General features: G+C 44.5%; 1 protein-coding gene across 1 annotated transcript in view; it reads left to right on the top strand.

The window, feature by feature from the left end:
- The window catches only part of NCALD (neurocalcin delta), a 51,772-nt gene extending 37,699 nt beyond the window's left edge, over positions 1-14,073 (top strand). The window contains exons 2-4 of the mRNA XM_057422153.1: positions 4,657-5,053; positions 11,848-11,953; positions 12,236-14,073. Of these exons, the coding sequence (XP_057278136.1) occupies positions 4,676-5,053; positions 11,848-11,953; positions 12,236-12,333 (582 nt within the window). The 5' untranslated portion in view covers positions 4,657-4,675 and the 3' untranslated portion in view covers positions 12,334-14,073. The remainder of the gene's footprint in view (positions 1-4,656; positions 5,054-11,847; positions 11,954-12,235) is intronic.
- The last annotated feature ends 7,036 nt before the right edge of the window (positions 14,074-21,109 follow it).

Here is a 21,109-nt window from a genome sequence, read left to right as displayed (position 1 = left end):
CCTTAGTGAAGCCATGCTGGCTGTCACCAAGCACCTTGTTGTTTTTCATGTGCCTTAGCATGCCATCCAGGAGAATGTGCTCCAAGATTTTGCCAGGCACAGAGGTGAGACTGACTGGTCTGTAATTCCCCGGGTCATCCATTTTCCCCTTCTTGAAAATGGGGGTTATATTTCCCTTTTTCCAGTCATCAGGAACTCCACCCGACTGCCATGATTTTTCAAATACGATGGACAGCGGCTTAGCAACTTCATTTGCCAGCACCCTCAGGACCCACAGATGGATTTCATCAGGTCCCATGGACTTGTGCATGTTCAGGTTCTTAAGATGGTCTCGATCCAGATCCTTTCCTACAGTGGGCCCGAGGTCTTCATTCTCACAGTCCCTGCATCTGCCTTCCAAGACTTGGGTGCTGTGGTCAGAGCCTTTGGCAGTGAAGACTGAGGCAAAGAAGTCATTCAGAACCTCAGCCTTCTCCAAATCCAGGGTAGCCAGTTCTCCTGATAGCTTCAGGAGAGGGCCCACGTTGTCCCTAATCTGTCTTTTATTTCAATGTAACCATAGAGTCCCTTCCTGTTATCTTTAACATCCCTAGCCAAGTTTAATTCTAACTGGACCTTAGCTTTCCTAACCTGGTCCCTAACTTCCTGGACAATGGATGGGTCTCAATGTTGAAAAGCAGAAGTGTTGTTAGAAATGTGTTGCGCACACTTGCTTATTATAGTGAACCCCCAACAGAAAAAATAAATTTGATTTCTTATAAGGAAATGTGTTTTGATGCTTCATTGCATTCACACAGCTGTGGGATAGCTGCATGCTCTTGGCTGCTGCAGCTTCCCAGCTCCTGCAAGGCTGTTGCCTATGGTTGCCTTACCCTGAGGTTTCAGATCGAGGTAAAAGTTGTAAATGAGCAGCAGCAAAGTGCTGACAAGGGGCACATGACAGAATAATTGTTCATTACCTTCCTGTCCAGTCAGCTCTCCCTGTTTGAGGAGAAGGGTGCAACAGCATTGATGTCCTGTCAACACACAACCTACCACATGGCAGGAAAGTCAGTCAGTGTGGTGTCAGTCGCTACTTATTTATTCTGTTAGACGTTGAATTGCCACAGCCTGTCAAATAGCTCTGTCTTCAGTCTCATCTTAAAAACTCCTCACCTAGACCTGATTTGAGCAAGCTCTAAGTGTTTGCTGTATGGAGTGGTACCTGTGACATTTCCTACAATAGCCAAGGAAGAAAGATTCTTTCCATAGCAACAACACAGCAGTGATGTTTTTCTTTCTGATCGTCTATGGTTGTTGGCTGAAATAGTATCAACCCTTCAAGACACGAACATGTTTTTACTAAACAATATTGCCTTCAGAATTAAGACCTTAATATTTTTGTGCACCATATAGGAAGCTGTTTGTGTGTGTTATGTGTAACACCATTTTATCAGAGGAAGAAATTGTAGAAATGCAGTTAAACATAATCATTAGACACTTTATCTTTGTTTTGTATACCGCCAACATCTGTTCCTCAGTATTGTCAATGTTTTACTTTGCCACCATGATTGCCATTCACTGTTTACTTGCTGCATTTTTAACATTTAATTATTCATTAGAAATTTTAAAGATCTACAGAGGTGATAAACTGTGAAAAAATGCCTAAAATCGGGTTGAATTTTATTTCATTCTGTGCATTTATTGCTGTCATTGTTAGTTGAGATTCCCTTAGCACACTATACTCTGCCTGTAATCTAATCTGTCCTGAAGAGGCAGGCAGCAGTGTATGAAGTGATTATAAGGATCTTCAAGTGTCCTCAAGGATTTTCTGTACTTGGACTGCAAAAGCATTTTGCTTTGTGTTGATAGAATAGGCACAATAAATCCCACCGTTACAGTTCCTAGAACACCAACTATTAATAAGGAATAATCTAGAGGCCAAAGAACATGATACAAATTCATCACAAGTGGACTCAGAAATAATCCTATTGGGTTTGACTGTGTTGCCTGGCATCACAGTGGCTGTGAATTTCAACCCTTTGCTGCACGTCAGATAAGGTTAGCTCTTCCTCCTGCCTGGAGAACATAGATTTTTCTGACTGCAGTGTTTTGCAATGCAGTGCTTTCTGCAGTTCTCTATTTTTTTTATTATTTGGTATAAATACGTTGCACCTGCAGCCATGTGCAGCTATAAAGGCATCATTTTTTTGGACTGGAACACATTCTTTCTTGCTACCTCTTAAAGGCCACTGCCTGCATGTTACCTCACTGCTTCATTTGCCATAAGACTCTGGAAGTGTGAAAGCTGAGTTTTGCATTTTCAGATATTTGGGATATTAAAAAGCAGCAAGGGATTATATCACTACTGCCCGCTCATTCCCACTGCAACTGGCTTGTACATTAGTCAGAGATCTTCCCTTTCTACTCTAATGGTCTGAAAAGTGTGCAGTCCCTGGGGCTCTGGAATAGCTGCTCACGTGGGTGTGGGTAGCTGCTGCCTACTCAGGGGATTTTACTGGTTTGTTTTGTATTAAACTGGTGCTGCTCTAAACTAAGCCCGACTACTTCATTTGTCCAGTTGCTTTTCCATCCTGCTGGCAGACCCTGCTCTTGTTGTTTTGCTTGATATAAACCCGTCTGGCTGCCCTAATGTAATCCGTTCACTCAGCTAATTCCCAGGTTGTTTATTATGGACCCTGTCCAACTCCTGCCGAAGACAACACAACCTTCAGCTGCCTCGGCAGCTGTTGGACCAGGCCTATAAAACAGGGATTTTTTGCTATTTTCAAGATATTAAGAGCTTGGGTTACTTAAAAACTGTACAGTATGTTTTGATGAGGATGAAAGGTAATTGAAAAAATTGCCTATGAGGTGCACCTTCCATTTTCTAAGCTGTTTGTAGACACTTTGGAGGAAAAGACATTATTTGGAACAAGGTAGTCACCCAGAACCCTGAAATGGTCAGGAGATGGAGATACTCCCATCAGGAAGGACTTCTCACCCCTTTCAGCCTCCTCTCTGTAAGCAGGGGAGCCTATTGTCCTTCAGTTGTGTAGGCAACAAGTTTAGACTAGATATCTGTTCTACCAGACAGCCGCCAGTGGATCCTATGAAAACAGGAAGATCTAGGATGGATCCCACCATTTTACCCTTGTGAAATAAAACTTTTTGGTTATTTTGATCCAAGAACACAGGAGGTTGAGGATACAATCCTCTAGGTCCCTTGGGGAGCTCAAATTCACCTCGGGGAGAAAGGGAGCTTCTCACCACAGGAAAAAATTCACATCAACTGGGGGGAGCATCAATTTCTTCTTCCCAGTTCCAAAGAGGAAAGACAGTAGATTTGCTTCAAACAGTGGTACATGTCTCGCTATCTGCTGCTGACATGTAATGATACTGTATTATTCTTCATTTTTAAAAGTATTACCTTGGTCTAGAACAGACATTTTATTGAATGCTCATTAGACACTCCAGTGTTCATAAATCCATCTCTGTGGCCCAGAGACTCTATTCTAACAACAGTGTGAAAGTCTTGTATAAATTATTTTGTAGTTCTACTTAAGTTATCCATACATCATAATTTATTTGTGACTGTCATTCACATGACAAATTCTCAGGCAGGTTTGTCGATAGCGAATAGCTAATTCAGGTATAATGCTAAGCTTCCAGTAAAACTGATGATGTTGCCTTTTGGAGCCAACTCATTCCGGCTCCAAATCTTAAACCCAAAGGGCATCAGTCATTAGTAAATCTGCTGCACAATGTGGTATGTAGCAACTTGCCTTAAATAAAATATAATTAAGGTGATTTAACGTAAGGTGTATCCAATAGTATTCCTTAACGGTTCATTTAAGGGAAACGAATTGCCAGTTTTATTGTTTGGGTACGTTCTCTTTTTTTTTTTTTTTTAAGAGGTTTTTGTTTGTTTTTTTTTTCTCAAAGACCTGTGACTACCCAGATTACTATTACTTAGTAATAGATCCAATTTGTGGCTAAAAGGAGAATAAAAAAACACAGTAATAGTTTAGGGTAAGGGAATCCATCTTTGGTAAAATCTTTTTAGATTTTATCTGCATTTTGAATTAAAATTGAAATTTGTCTTTACCAAGTAAGAGGCAACTTCTGGGTTGTTCTGTTTGATTCTGGCTATAAAGGTTTATCTAGAAGGGCTTTCGAGCTCTTTGGTTTCAGTGTACACTGCAGTCACTCCATGTTTGGAGTAAGACCAACTGAACATAGCCGTTTGTAGCAACCTGGTTTCCACCAGAGGTACAAACAAATGTATCTATCTCATTCAGCTCAGATCCTTCAGAGGGGTGACTGGGATGGAGGGCATGCTGCAGCACAAAGCTACTGGTGAGCAACACCTTGCAGCATCCATTGCTTACCTAGTGACTTCAAAGGCAAAGTAGGATGGCAAAAAATTCAACGTAAGTACAGTTTTCCAGACCATGAAAAGACAATCCAATCAACATGCATTTAAGGCTTGTTAGTTTTCATACAGTATACACGTAGTAGTGGATGCTGCCCAAAGTTTCGACCCATTCCCAAGAGTGACCTATCATCAGAAAACTCAGAATCCAGCACACTGCTTTTCTACAGCCTCCAAGCTAATAGTTATTAATTATTAATAATTAAAATACCAATTCATATGTGGGTTTTTTTCCTCTGCAGGTAACATTTTGACACCAATATGGGAAAGCAAAACAGCAAACTACGCCCTGAAGTCATGCAGGATTTGCTAGAAAGTACAGACTTTACAGAACACGAGATCCAGGAGTGGTACAAAGGCTTCTTGAGAGACTGTCCAAGTGGGCATTTATCTATGGAGGAGTTTAAAAAAATATATGGGAACTTTTTCCCTTATGGGGACGCTTCTAAGTTTGCGGAACACGTATTCCGCACTTTTGACGCCAATGGAGATGGAACAATAGATTTCAGAGAATTCATCATAGCCTTGAGCGTAACGTCAAGAGGGAAACTGGAGCAGAAGCTGAAGTGGGCATTCAGCATGTATGACCTGGACGGGAACGGCTACATCAGTAAGTCAGAGATGCTGGAAATCGTGCAGGTATGTGCTGCTTAGAGGCACCGCTTGGCCTCCCTCCTTGCAAGCAAATTATGAAGTAATGTTGCAATGAGATACTGAACGAAAAACTCTGGCAACATTTGGGGGTTTATGATCTTGGTTATAACTGCTTGAATATAAAATGTTATTTCACTTGGCAAAGATCATCTCACAATTCAGACTACAGCATTTGATATCCATTGCAAGTCCTTCCTGAACAACATGCTGGGAAGTCGTCCCTTGGGAGCTCTGCTGGGCTGGAGCACAGCAACTAACCTGATGATAAATGTGATTCTGTCCTCTGGGAAATCACTGACAATTAATTGCAGTTAATTACATTTGGACCGAGTAGACATCCTAGATCAACCAGGTATTGTACTTTTAAGGAAAGCAGGCTGCTTACACAGTAACAAACAAATCTCATTTGAAATCATGCTGTTATGAAGAACCAGCTCACATATTTTAAAAGGTGTCTGTCTGCCTATTTCCAGTAAGGTCTGCATACTTACCATCATGCTAGCTGTCTTTGTATTAAGTGCCAGGATAGACAAACCTTATCTGGGTAGACAATGATTCCATACGCAGCTTCTCAAGGTGTATTTTCTTGTGGTGCTAGTAGGAGTCCCACCTCATTTTGGCTTCCCGTAACATGTTTTTGTCCTTGAGGCACATCACTCCACTAAAAGCTTTAAAACATTTTTGATATGACAGTGTATTTACACGTCTTGAAGCTGTATAGTGCAGCCCTGTTAAAAAAAAAAGAAAAAAATAAAAGGCTGTTATCAAGATCCTTTCTTTCCACAGAAATTTTGAAGTGCTAACGGTGGAGTGTATTATTCAGACTTCTATTTGTTCTGGAAATCAAGGGAAAGGAATGCCCACAAATTACAGGCTGTGATGGCAAACTGCACATATGGAGTCAGCCTACTCCATTGTCCTTCTACCTTGGGCTTGTCTTTCTACCAGATGCCCTTGTCTTTCTACCAGGGCTCTTCTCGTGTCCTCCAAACAGTAGCTAACAACAGCACTTTCACTGGTTCAGCAGTACCAGATACAATTCTCAGCTGCAAATGTAGGGTTGTGTCTTTCACTTACTCTGTTTTGCCTTCCTGTGTCTGAGTAGCAAAGCAGATAGTGTTCAGATGCAGAGACCTCTGTGCCTCTGTGCCATGACAAGCCCCATGCAATATTTGAATTAGAAGATCCTCTGTTCCTCACAAATCTTCCTCTCCCCTGGGTAAGGTAAACAGGTTGTCATTTATTGTTTTTCTAGCGGTATTTCTCCTCTTGAGAAAACAGAGAATCCCAAAAGAACTAGCAAAGTACAAAGCAAACACAAGGAGCCAGCAAGCTCCTGCTCCTCAGGAGGAGACGCCCCAAGGACCACAGGACTCCTGGCTGCTGTTGAGCAGCCCAGGAAGGCCTCAGTGCTGAACGGCAGCACAAACCCCTAGATCAGAAGATTCACAAAGAGGAAGGACAATAAACACATCAGTGGCTGTATTCTCTGTAAGGAGCCAAGCAAGGAGCAGCAAAGCTGGCAGCATTTTCCAGTTAGCCCCGATCAGCTCGTGAGCATATTTAGAGGTTGAAATGCTCTGACTCCTCTTCATAATCATGTTGGTACCAAATTGTAGCATTGTGCTTTACAGTCATGATGCCATCATCAAATGAACCTGAAGCTTAGGGATCAGTGTAGGACAACATACAGCCAGTTTGTACATCCAACCCAAAGCAGCACTGGAGCCTGGCACTCTTGGGAGATTTGGCTCTCTCCTCCTTTCAGATTGCAGCTGAGTGATTCTCTCTCACATTTGCTCTCACTCCACATTTTGAGGGACCCCACAAACAGCAATTATAGAAGTAAACAGCCTCGTTTGCCTGAGCAACAGTGATTTCTGTACCATGGACCATCAACAGTTTCCCAGAGCTGCCATTTCTGTGATGGAGCTTCTCCCAAGGCAATGTTCTTGTTATCTCACCTTGTTCTCTTCTTCCAGTTTTTATGGCCACAGTGACCTGCCTGTATTGCACTGGTCACCTGTAGCTCCTCCCGGTGGGATAAGATTTGTGTAGTCTCTGGAAGCATGTTTGGATGACATGTGAAGCTGAAGTAGATGAGCACATTTTCTGGCTTTATCAAGAGGTCCCCTTGATATAGAGTGATTAGACCTAAAAAAAAAACAAACCAAAAAACAGCTAGCAACTATCACTTTCATTTAGAAAAGATTATTAGTTTTTAATATGGGAAGACAGGATTCTGTATCAAATGTCTTCCTAGAAGCCCTTAGCCATAACAGTTTCTATAGTGAAAACCAGAACTCTGCTATATCTCTGATACATGCCTCAGAAGAAACTACTACAAGTCCCTTATCTAGCATACATTTGCATATTGGTATAGCAGGATTTATTATGTTTTCATTGGGATTTTTGCATGAGACAATACATCAAAATGAATGCTAATGAAACACCATCAATCTAAAAGTCTTAGTTTCAGAGAAAAATACTGCCCTCTGTTACTGTGGGATTACTGTATCTTAAATAGCATAGTGACAAAGCATGCTTTTCTTCTTTTTCGGTCTGCTTTTCTTTGTGCTTTGAAAGTTGTCTCTGTAGTGATTTTCAGTGTTTTGCTGAGGGTCACTCACATTGCCTTTCCCATGCTCTGGCTTAATCTAACGCCACTGCAGGCAATGCTGGCACTGAACCCTTGCTCAGCATTGCAAGAAAGCCCTTGTGGTAACAGTGGTAACAGCAGCAGCACTGGAAAAGCAGAGCTACTATAGGATAAGATGGCTCATACCCCACAGAAGCCCTAATAATGGGTCAGCTGCCAAGGAAATAAACATGAATGGTCCATATGAAGCCTGTTTTCTCTGCAAAGGATGGGACAGAGGGCAAAGCACCTCCATTCTGTTAAACTCCGTTTACCTGAAATGCTGTTAACCATGTTTGCATAGCCTATCATGGACTCACCATGCCTGTCCATGCCCTTAGGCAAGTCTCCAAAAGCAGCTCTCTGCTTAGAGCTGGCTGCACGCTTTGGAGGATCACATAACATGAAGGACTTTACTGGTGGGCTGATTAGGCTCTGATGATTGCAGAGCTTAATGAAAGAAGGTCCATGGGATACTGCTCCACCTACCAGGCATAGCACATCTGCCAAGTACTGTGGGAAGATGCTTCCTAGCCTGCCCCCTTGACAGACCTCACCACAGACCCTCTCAGATTCTCCTGCTCTAGAAATGCTTTTCATGTCTGCCATATGTTTACCTATAATCTAAATAGCCCAGTCCACTCAAAAATAGCTGCAAACCAGCTAGAATATTTGTGTTTGTTCCACTTGCTGAAATGGGAAATATTTGGTGAGTCTCTTAAAATAAGAGTTCAAATAAGAGATGGAAACCTTGTTCTAAGGATACGTTTTTTCACCATATGGAGTCATAAGGCATCTTAAGAATACTGAACTGAGAGACGAGAATAACACTTCCAGTTTAATACAGACAGAGCACACACGTTTCACTTGCTGGGCTAGCTTATTTGTAAGCCAGGAAGAAACAGAAGCTGATAGGGGAAGAAGCAGAAGCTGATTGGGCTCTCAGTAAAGACAGTGTCAAAAATCCCCATGAGATTGAGAGGAAAGTAATTATTTCAGGCTGATTATTCATTTAATGAGATTTTTAGCTGTCAAGATTTATTTCAACAGAGTGAAAAAGCTCTACTGAAAATTTGTGCTGTCATTGCTGCCATTACTGAAAGTTGCTCTGACACTTTGCCAGCTATAGCGGGAAAGTGTAGCCCCAACAAAGGTTTCTGGGTGGCAGCTAGTGACTAGGAACCAAACCTGTGAGCATGGGCAAAGGGGTGAAATTTTCCCTAAATCACCCCTCACTGCTCATCCACATGCAGGTGGGAAATCCAAGGGGAGAGCCCAGCAGAGAACCAGCCAGTCCAGATGAAGCTGGAGGCTGTGCTCACTCCATCAATGCACACAGGGCTCTAGAGGCACAGTGTCTGTCTTGGTGGCATTGAGGAGCCCTACTAACAGAAGGTCACCCTGACTCGGATGGCTGATAGATAACAACCTCCAAACCTCCTGCTGCTGAATACCACCAATGGCTTTCATTCAGCCCAAGTGCTGCAAGGCTGAGGAGTCATACTCCACATGAAGTGGAGGCCCTGCAGCCTTTCAGTACCAGGTTACAGCCCAGGGTTAGTACAGCCCAGCTCCACGTAATTACCACATGAAACCAGCTTCCTTTCAAAGCTTGCTCTTTCAGACATGCAATAAAGAGCTCTGTGTAGCTTCTCTGAATTAATATGGGGCAAGGCTCAAAATTCTTAAGCTGGCTTTAGCTGGCTTTTACTTTGGGAAAACTTCCCACTGAACTTCTGAGTAAGGACACAAGAATTTGTCCAGAGTAACCATTTTCAGCATGAAAGGAACGCTTACTATGTTATTCCCATCTGGCTTTCCTAGAATATCTCATCTGTTATTCCCTTCACACGCCTCTGTGAAAAGGACTCTGTAGGATGAAGTCATCCTGAAGTGCTTTTTTTTTTGTCCTAAAAATCTGCATATTCTTACTATGGTTACTTTGATCAGGGTAAACACGCCTGTGCTCCCGGTTCGGGCATTCCTCCCACACTTTCTATGCAGATTCTCTGCTTTGCCATGCTCTCACCCAGAGTGAGGGAATGACCCCTCCAACTCTCTTCCTACCCCAGACAAAAGCCAGAAAGCTTAAGATGCTAAACTTTGGCAGATTTACAAGCCTCATCCCTGCAAGCCTTGCATTCTGATGAGGATGAGGAAGGTAGTAAACTCTTACTGTCCACCCCCTTTTTCTTCCCTAATTGCCTCCCTCCCCCAGCTCCCTCATCCCCATGTTCGTGTGCTTGCATGTTCATCCTTCTGATTCCCTGGTTATGAGATAATCAGGGTTGTGTGGACAGCATCCCTGCCTCTACTGAGACTCTGCCCAATATTGCAGCACCTTAATTCTCTTGAGAGTCTTTGGGCACTTCTGCAGCGCAAAACATTACGATAACAGTGATAGTGATGATGCTGGTGGTGATGATGATGGTGATGATTAAAAGGGTGCCCACCACTTTTCCGTTCAGCCAGCAGCTGTTCTTGCTGAAATGTTCTGCTACATTCCCCTGGTTGCACCCATAGCCAGCATTGCAGACTTACCAGAGGGCAGACCAGGAAATCCAGTTCCAGTGTTGGTGACGTAACTGAGGAGCAGATGTTTGATTGCGCTGAGCATAAACCAGAAATAATTAATTAAACAGAAAAATGCCTTTCTCACTGTGTAACTCTTCAAGTTATTTAAAGGCCAGGAGCCTGAAAGGTGAGCTGCTGGCAGAGGAGAAGCCAGCAAGATGGCCAAGGAAGCGGATGCTCCCTAGTCGGGATGTAAATATCTGTGCTGCTTAGCAGCAACCTCCAGCTGGCGAATTTGTGCTGTTACGTTCCTGAAGTCAGCCCTTGTGGGCTGTGGGCCAGACGATGGGAGTGTGCTAGGAAGAATGGGGATAGGGGAGATCCAGTGAGCAATCTTGGACTTGAACCAAGGACCCCCCTTTCCAGATCAGGAGGAAGTGGAGAACAAACAGCTAAAGAAATCATACCCTACAGCAACCACATCTGCCCTAAGTTATCAACTGATGGCTGCAGGCACCGTGTTTTGAGGGCGGAACAAGAATTTGAATCTTTGAAAGCAAGCTACCCACATCTATAGAGCAGGGTTGGAGGGCAAAGTGACTGCTCAGTGCAGTGCCTGTCAACCAGAGCTGTGATTGGAAGCAGAAGGACCTGGTCAGCCCAGGGCAAGGCTGCCTTGGCTGGGATGTGCCAAGGGGCCAGAAGGGGCCAGAAGGCTCCCCCGAGGCCACCACCCTGCAGTCATCTGACTGCTTCTGTTCTCACAGCTGTGTGGCACCACAAAGGTATCTGAGGAAAAAAACACTTGAGTACTGGTACTGCATGCTCACATGTGCAGGCAACATTTGGATGACCAGTTCAGAGACAACTACTCATCCTTGGTTTAAAATTAACAGTACCTCTCATTTAGGGGCAGCTAGTACCATCCGTGACTAATGGATTTGTCTGTGCAGAGAATAGCTATGGGTAGCACCAGTGCCATGTGGGATTAGACACCTGCTCTCTGTGGAATGAATTGTGAATGGGGTTTTGGGCTGTGCATGCATGCCAATCCCTGACAAGGAGGAAAAGGCCACCTCCTTGCTGGTCAAGTCTTCATTAGCTGTGAGACATGGCAAATGCAGGAGCGAGTCACTGCCTCCCTGTGGGCAGGGTGCTGACCAAGAGGGGAGAGACAGGAGATAAGGGAAGCAAAGACAGAATGAGGGGGATAGGGTGGTGAGGGTGGAGCCTGAGTAGTTGAAGCATGGAGACACATCACAGAATGGGACAAAACCTCAGCGGTCTCACCATTCCCCCCGGGCTCTGGGATCTGCCAGGGCCTAATGTGCTGTGAAAGTGATAAATTCATCTGAAGTCTGGTTTAATACAGAAAAATGTAACCTCGGTCCAAACCCAGATCGTGTTAGACCATGACTAAATAAGGAAACACAGTATTCCATAAATGAGCGTCCCACTGAGGAGGGCAGCTGCATGCACTGGTGCCACGCGACTCCCTTCAGCATCCAGAGAGGAGGTCTAAGCCAATGTTCCTGGGATATTTTCTGCCTGTTTCTGTCACCGGGAGAAAATCTGCATTAAGATAATGTGTTTCTTACCAGCTCTTTGCTCCTGTCATATCACACAGGCAATCTATAAGATGGTTTCATCTGTAATGAAGATGCCGGAAGATGAGTCGACACCAGAGAAGAGGACAGAGAAGATCTTCCGCCAGATGGACACCAACCGTGATGGTAGGCACCCTCCAGATGCCTCTGCCCCCGTGCTGGGTGGCTGGGGTGTCCTGCCTACACGGGGTGACCCCTCAAACCCACCACTCCTCCCTCGGCTCCCCAGGCAAAGCCACACCACACACAGCCAGTGGGGTGCAGGCAGGCAGGGCTTTGCCTCATGGGGCTGCTTTCCCAGGGATTTTCCTGGAGTTCTCCCCATTTCCTTCCACCATGCTTGTTCAAAGGCTTGGCACGTGTGCTGCAACCAACCGCATGTGCTAAGCAAACGTGTTTCTCTTCTAGGAAAGCTCTCTCTGGAGGAGTTCATCCGAGGCGCCAAGAGCGATCCATCCATAGTCCGTCTCCTGCAGTGTGATCCCAGCAGCGCCGGGCAGTTCTGAACCCATTTTTGGATGAATACTGTATCTGCTTTTTTTTTTCCTTGCCAAACAACATTCATGGTAGTGTTGCCTCTGTACGGCCAATTATGCCTTCATTTGTGGCATCTTATAGCTTCTTTTGTTGTGGATTAATTATAAGAATGCTGAATTGCTCTTAACAAGTTGTCCAGAGCACAGGCAGTACTGTTTTAAACAGATATTGTGGTGTTATAATCGTTTTAAAGATTTCCTTTTGGACTTTTCTGTTTTAACGTGTCTGTTTTGGAAAGTACACGTTGAGAAGGAGTGAACCAACAACAAAGCCCTTGGCAGCAAGACACACTGACAGATTTTAGATTGCTGCTTTAGTCACTGAGTATTCACCCGCAGGACCCAAAAGCGTAGTAAAGAATGAACTAAAGTGGTTGTGATGGGTTGGGTAGGATTCACCTGGAGCTCTTCCTCTCCTGTCCAGGAGGCACCAGTTGACGTCAAAGACAGGATAGGGAGGAAGTATGAAAGTGCAAATCATGTGTGGGGTGTATTGCCTGCACCCCTGCTCCAATGCCTCATTGTTTCAATGCTGTGAACATTTTCCAGGTTGTGAAGGAGAAGGGGCAAAAACAAAGGTTGACTTTTTTACTAGGTTTACAGTGGTTGATTTCACATGGCTTTGTCTGAAAATTCAGCAATCTGCAATCCTGATCCCCAAATCCACAACTGACGATACCTCTTGCCATTTGGGATCAGCAAAGGCAGACACAGAATATGGAAAACTGGGTCTTGACAATGAATTTAAGGGAGATACATGTTGAATGTGAAACTTTCAGGTTAGTAATAAAGCAGTTTCTACTAAGGAGAGTGGGCATTCATGTGAGGAACTCACAGACACCTGCAAGCAGCTCCAGCTGAGGCACATCTGCTGCCCTGAATGCTCTTGCATAGAAGAAAGTTTTGAGGGTTGTTTTGTCTCTCTCCACATAGCTAACAGAGTTTCTAGGCCTGCTCTTAGGGAAAGGCTGTCATCAAAACTTGTTTTAAACATAAAATTGTAGCATTTACATTTCATTTATTTAGTAAAGTTCAAAAACTCTGTACTGAAAAGAGGAAATGGTACGCTTTATGGTATATTTATATATATAAAATTAAAACAAAAAAAAAGATCAGCTCTTGAGAGAAATGTTGAATGTTTATCTTTTCGCCTAGATGCAGGAGTTCTGAAATCTGCTGCTGCAAAACTTCAACCTTTGGTCAAAGTTGCTGTAAGCAAAGCTAGTTCACATACATGGGATTTCTTAGGGACCTTATCAGCACTGCTGCAACAGAAAAGCTTTAGCGACAGGAGGCATTATGCTGACTAAATTGGCATTAATCTGTCATTAGCTGAAGCCTGCTCTGTGATCCTGTTGGAGAGGTACCCGTGTTGGCAGTGCACAGCGCTGGGAATTCATGAGCTCGTTAGAGTAACCCTTTGTCTGATCGGCAAGGTTGGCGTTGTGTCAAGTGACCTTGTAGATGCTAATCCCCAGTAGCCTTAATTTAAAATAAACTAAGTAAAATAAGTCTGCTTTGCAGATGTTGGTTAGCTAAGTACTAATTAGAAGTCATGAAGAAGTAGCTGAGTATGAAGAATTTTTTGTTGAACACTAGCTAGCATGTACGATAACTGAGAGAAAAGAATCCTAGACTTCCCTTTTCCCTACCGTCTGCTTTGCCAGGTGTGAAGTGCAGAGTATATTAAAATAAAACATAAATCGAAAATAACATTGCTAATCAGTTGTAATAAAATTATTAGGAGTGGCTAATTACACTCATCCGGCACACACCTTTGTCTCAAATGATGTGTGTGGGAAAATGAGAAAGCATCAGAGGCCCAACCACAGACACAAACAGGTTTCAATACGTTGGATTTTTAGCTGTTACGAGCATCCCTGACAAATTTTGCACCGGTTCTTCCAGCTGATAGAGAAATCTTCCCTATATCTTTCTCCCTAATATTCATTAGACATCCTGTGCACAAATCTAACCCTTCAAAGGACAGCCTGTGCCTGCCTCCTCCAAGGTAATTTTCAGGTTTATCTGGAGAGGTTCTGGCCTGTATCCATCTCCCATATCCATCGCCTCATGGTTATTGAAAGCCGTGTTCTCTCTTAGTGCTTTGAGGGCAGTTTTCCAGCAGGACGAGCCTGGCCAGCCTGCTGGGATTGCTGCAGGAAGGTCAGTGGGCATGCACTGATCAGCACCCACTCTACCAGACAGCAACAACCAGTCCCGCTGTCCCCACCACTCCCAGGCACTCCATTGCCACTGCTGCACAGGCAGGACTAGGTGGCACTAGTGGAACCCTCCTGAACTTCTAAGGTACTGGCTCAGTGCAGACACCCACATCCAAAGCAGCCCAGACCTACAGCATTTACTGAAGGTGAACTGGGACACCTTCCACAGTTCCATCTTCTTCTTAATGTTGTGAGAGCAGATGCATGTGACTGAAACTTTTAAATCCTTGCTTTTTATTGAAGCAACTGCATTCCAGCTCTTCTTATAAGATATTTCTAGCCCAGAACCTCATCTCTCCATTTGTTTATGCTCGGTAGTTTTGGGGCTTTAAGGCCAGGTTTGCTTCACGTGTTAGAACCGTACAGCACGTGTTTGAAAAAAAACCCTGTGATATAACCCCAGGCCAGTGGAGGTGTAATTCTTCCCACAGTTCACAAAATCTGGAAGAATAAGAATTAGCCTACAGCTGCAGAGGATATAGCTGGAGATAAGACTATTGTGTAAACATTTACAGAGTGAAATAAGGTTATTCTTTTACCTAGCTACCACTGATGATTGGTATTGGTTTATATTATTAGCTATTCTTTTATTTGTCTGCCTCTGCATGTACTTTAAAAGTGATTGATAGCTGGAGTTGTGATAGGAGCATCTGCAGACCTCTGTCAGCAGGACAGAAGTACTGAGATCCACCTTGACTGGAATTTTATGCTTTGCTGCTATTCCCATTTGCGATCATAACTGCCTTCATAAACATAGAGACAAAATTAGCTATCCTGTAGGAAACAGCACAGCAAGTCAGGCACTTCAGGCAATCAGTTAGCAGTATTCCATACAGGAAGGACGGCAGGCAGCAGCTATTGCTTCACATCACCTCTCAGTTTTGTAGATGCATTCTCCAGTAGTAGTGCATGTGAAAGAGGTAGCCTTCACTCATGTTCCAACCCTAACTGTTCTATGATTCTATGTGTTGTCCAAAGGAATTACTGAGTACATCCTGCATGTTGACTGAATCCATGGAAAATGCCAGTCCCATTTATTCAGCATTCCCAATCAGCTTGCCATGCTCTGGGCCAGAAGATGTGAAGTGATGACTGTGGCTTGTGTGATCTGCAGGAGCCTGATTTGGTTTAGGGTGTTTTGGGAAGGGAAAAGGGAACACTACGCTTGCAAAACTGGCATCCATGTTTTTGTGAGCACTTAAAGTTTGAGAGACACTGAAGAAAGGTCTGTGTTTCAAGATTGTTTGAAGCCGTGCGAGTTCACAGCAGTGGATGTTCCTGAGGTACACAGGGCTGTGCTGTTCCTCTTGCTGTTCTTAGGAGCTTGTAGGATTTTTGTCTTACTGTTAGTGCATTTTGTCTCTTGTTGCTCTGTTACAAAGCGTGACCTACACATTTTCTAGACACTGCTGATTAAAACAGTCAGCCGGAAGTGTGTTAACTTCTGTAGCTGAGCTCTATGTGCGGAAGTATTGGACATCGGCACCAGAAATGGTCACACATGACCAGGTCCCCATGGTTTAATAACTGCCCCTGCAGGCTGAACCCCTGCACTTCTCAGCATGTGCTCTGTTCAGTGATGGCAAACGTGCAATAGTGCAGCTTACCTTAATTTTCTTTCACTGCAGACCAGGCTAAGTCGCATTACTTTGCATTTGCTGTGGGCTAGAGTGCACACATGGGCAGAAACCTCGGCTCAGCTGACTCATGGAAACTTGGTGAGCTCTGGTAACTGATGTTGAGCCCTAATCCACAGACTAATCTGAGAACGTGGCCGTGGCTGAACGTCTCTCAGTCCATGTGAACCAGGGAACACGGTGACAACTGGCAGGTTCCTGGGGACACGTGGCGGTGGGGATGGAGCTCCTGCCTCGGAACAAATGGTTTGAGCTCAGCTGTCCGCCTTTTAAAACTCTCTACAATTTTTTAGCCACACTGGTGCAGATGCAATATGACAGCAGTGTAGCATGGTCAGGATACAGGAGGCAGCCTTCAAAAGGTCTTCCTTTTGAAGCCTAGTGTACAAGTGCCAAGTGAAACACGTGTAGGGGAGGGCTGGACAACCCGCACCTCTCTTTGTCTTTCTCATGGTGTGCCCTCGGTTTCCTGGCAGGGTCTTTGGGCTTGGAGTTGGGCATCAGGTAACTGGTGTCTAGTTCACCTAGAAGACTAGTTCACCTGCCCTTTGCGCAACCATTTGGATGTGTTCTTTGCTCTGTGTCTTACTGGGTGGGATCTCATGTAGGAGTCTTACAGTGGGGGAAGTCAGTTTCCTTGGTATCATGGGTAGAACTTGTGCTTAGAAATGCAGAGACACTTGGCAAGCACAGACAGCAGTGCTCAGAGCTGCATGCGGAGTTTTCCATTGACTGTGCAGTGAGCAGATAAGATACAAAGCAGTGATATGTCAGTCTCATGGTGTGATGTGCTCTGAGATATGGCTAGACCAGAAATGGCACCGTCTAGCTGAGCAGCTCTGTCTGCTGTGTATTCAGGCAGAGGCACTGACAAAATATGCATTTGAATATCTTCATCATGAGCATGCAGCTGCAGGAGAAGCTCTTTCTTACATATAAGCAACAGTGCTGTTCTCCAGGCCCAGGTTAGGAGCTGAACAAACAGCTTCCAGGAAGAGCATAAGGCATTTCCTAAGTGTATTTGAGGGCAAAACATTGCCTACAGGAGCTTTCTTCCTGGTTTGGTAAGCAACAAGGAAAAGCTCTGTTTGGTTCTCAAATCCCAGGTAATATTTTGCAGGCTGGGGAAGGTGAGAAGAACAGCTGTGTTTTAAGCAAAGGGAGGGAAAAAGCAGCAGGGTTTGTGAATTGACATGGAAAGCAGTGACACTAGAAATCACAGCCATCACTGAGGGGCTGCAGAAGCCATCAGGTGCCTCTGGCATTCAGAGCAGTAGAATGATCTGTTGGATGCAAAGTCAATCTCCTTGTTCCTTGCAGAAACCCACCCTGGCTACCATGGGTGTCTCAGTTAGCAGCACCCCTTACTCCAGCCTGGCATTTGCTGCTGTTGCTTCCAAATCATCCATATTGAGAAGTTGTTTCAGGAGTGGAGATTTTCACAGGATAAAATACGAAGCCTTTCAGATATACTCTCCTTATCTTAAGAAGTAACAGCTGAAAGGGCCAGATGTGAGGGGCTTCTCACAATGTACGGAGTTGATTTCCTCATTACTCTCACAGGTCAAAAGTTATTTTAATGTGTTTACTTGGGATTAAGCTATCACATGTAAAATGCTGACTAATGCACAAGAAATAAGACAAAAACAAGCTTGGGTTGTAGTGAACAATGTGAAAAGGCTAGAGAAATTAAACACTCTAAGAGACATCACTGCCTTCAGATCAGGGGCTGAATTTGAAGGTGAAGCCCCCTTAAGCAAGTCAGCACAGAATAGCTCCTCTGCACCAGCCCAGTCTGTGGGACCTCCTGGGCTGCTCCATCCCCACGTCACCATGTGATGAGGATGGGAACTCTGGCTCAGATCATATCTGAGGTCATCTGAGCTTATTCAGCCTGATGAGTGCTTCTGAGATCTCAAGGCACACAATGGTCACCGTCTCCGTAGCATTCTCTTACTGTGCAGCTGAGACACATCTTAGATCTTCCCCTCTTGCCCTGACCTTACACCAAAGATGTTCTCACCTTCCAGGGCAGGCGCTCAGCGTGTCTGGCTCTCCGAGGCTTTGCTCCCATCTCCTGGTTGGCATGCCCACCCTCATGTGAATGGGTAACAAACATCAGCCCTTGATATCTGGAGGAGCCAACCTTGATGTGCTTGGATTGAACAGGTTCTGATTTGGTTTCCAGGCTTTGGTCCTCCTGTGTGTACCTTGCCAACCACACTATTTATTTCCCACTGTTAAGTAATGGCAGTACGAAGCATTTCAAGAACACACTGAACCTCTGGAACAATGCGGTTTTCATGACCGTGTATGTGTTTGTTGATGCACTGCAGGCTGAACCTGACCGGTGCTCGCTCTCCGCTCCCATGGTTCATTCCACAGGGTGCTGATTTCTTCCAGGCAGGAGCAGTATCTTCCAATGCATCACCATTCAGCGTGCAGTGCCCCAGTGCTGCCTGGAGCACCCACGGGCTGTGCACCAAGAGATTATTTTGTTGCGGCAATGTCAGGTGGAAACTGTCAAAAACACGTGTCGAGAGTGTGACCTCTGGGTTTCTCCTCCCTGGGGACAGGGGCTTCAGCTGTACTCGGGGTTGGCCTCAGGCTCCCGCACGGAGCGGGATGGTGGTGATTAGCAAACCCACCTGAGACAATCCTCTTAGATTCTAAACTTCATTTGTGCTGTTAATTGGCTGCTCTCCGAGGGAAGATTAACAGGTCCTGTGTGGTTGGTTCGGGAGAAGTCACAGTTCCCTGACAGCACCAGCTTTTTATTTCCTGTCAGGAGCTTATTCCCATTTCCAGGGCAACCAAATAGTTTTATGAGTATCTGGGAGAAAAGGAAAAACAGAGTTCCAGGAAAAACTGAGTTCCAATCAGATAAGGATCTAAGGAAACTGTCTAAAGACATCATGCTCCATGTTAGCCGTGCAAAAGCGCTGCAAGATCATGTTGCTTCGGTATTTTTTGTTTAATTTCCTCATTTGTGTTTTAGTTGTATTCATGGTTCGTTTATTTATTAATTTTGGACTATCTCACATTCAGCCCTGACGGTTGTTTAGCTCCTGTGCTAGCAAAAGTCCCAACGATCCCAAAAGCAGAGCTGCCTGAGCAGCCACTAGCAAGGTGGGCTTACTGTGCCTAGTAAAAACTAAGTGCTTAGTTATGTTAGGGATTATTTTTGTCTGCACATATGTTGCAAGGGGACAGATTGAGCCACATTTCAATATGCTTATCTCTTCCACTTGCTCACTTCAATTCTGTCTGAACAGCCTTGTAGTTAATATTTGTATATTCAGTTCTGTTCTGCTCTTGAACCAGAGGAGACCAATATTGGCCTCTTCTGATGGAAGTACTTGATCCCTTTTGAGTTTTAAATAGTGCTGAGTGAATGACGTGATGGATGCAACAGTAAATAGTTGTACATTTGTGTGCTGGTTTTGGCTGGGGTAGAGTTAATTTACTTCATAGTAGCTGGTAGGGGCTATGTTTTGGATTTGTGTTGGAAACAGAGTTGATAACACAGAGATGTTTTCCTTACTGCTGAGCAGTGCTCACACAGAGTCAAGGCCATTTCTGCTCCTCACCCCACCCCACCAGTGACTATGCTGGGGGTGCACAGGAAGCTGGAAGGGGACACATTCAGAAGAGCTGACCCCAACTGACCAAAAGGGATGTTCCATACTGAGTGATGTCATGCTTACCATAAAAAGGGGGGGGGGGATAAGAAGGAAGGGGGATGTTTGGAGTGATGGTGTTTGTCTTCCCAAGTAACTGTTACGCATGATGGAGCCCTGCTTTCCTGGGAATGGTTGAGCACCTGCCTGCCCATGGGAAGTGGAGAATGAATTCCTTGTTTTGCTTTGCTTCTGTGCGCAGCTTTTGCTTTACCTGTTGATCTGTCTATATCTCAACACACAGGTTTTCTCACTTTTACCTTTCCAGTCCTCACCCCCATCCCACCATGGGGATGAGTAAGCAGCTGTGTGGGGCTTAGCGACAGCTGGGGTTAAACCACAACAATTTGTTTGCGTAAACTGGGGCAGATGTTTTGATGCTGTAGAGACTAATAAATTGAGATAAGCCATGACCAAAATCTGAATAGATCCAACTGTCGTGTTCCTGTTCCATGACCATTCCACAAGGAGAGCTTTATTTCTGTTCCCTCAGGCTGTTTCTGCATTGCAGTGTACAGTAGAGATACCAGATCTAACTTTCAATAAGCTACCATGGGCAAACTAACTGCAGCAGCATGGAGTTCAGCATATCCTGTGTCTTGGCAAAAACCAGATACCTCTCTAGGTGAACGCTTTGTAAGCAAACCTACATATTCTAAGGAAGACTTTTATGACTCAGAAAGAAGAGGGATGACTATGAATTAAATTAATTTGGTCCTCATATTTTTCTTATGGCTGTCTAGAATTGCTAGTGTCCTGCGTGCAGCTGCCTATAGCTATTGTGATGTGTTAATCCCTGCCCCCCCAGGTTCTGCTGTGAGCAAATTTGGTGATACTCCAAGTCTCCAGCCAGCTGTCAGCCAGGCAAAGCCCATGGAAAGGACTCTTGTCAGGGAGACTGAGGACAGCTCTTGCTGCATCCTTTGGAAGCAGGTAACTGCAGAGCGACATGTTAAACCTACCTGGTAAAATGGGAGTAGAGGATTAGGCCATCAGAGGAGGTGGAGAACTTGGCGAAGGGCAAAGTATGTGTTTTGTGCCCCCCAGCATGTGCACCAGTTCCCCTGTTATTAACTTCCAGTTAGGACCTTTCTTGAACTCTTAGTGTCTGAGTAAAATTTTCTTATGCTGATAATGTATTTGTATTATGCAACGTACTCAGAACAAAACAGATTATCTCTCTATGCCCATCCTCTTGAGAAAC

This window comes from Pezoporus wallicus, unplaced genomic scaffold, assembly GCF_028554395.1.
Source record: "Pezoporus wallicus isolate ANWC-B61680 ecotype Strahan unplaced genomic scaffold, APGP_CSIRO_Pwel_v1 contig_13368, whole genome shotgun sequence".
Lineage (NCBI taxonomy): Eukaryota > Metazoa > Chordata > Aves > Psittaciformes > Psittacidae > Pezoporus > Pezoporus wallicus.
The sequence above is the reverse complement of the archived record's forward strand: the minus strand, read 5'-3'. Positions and strand labels throughout refer to the sequence as shown.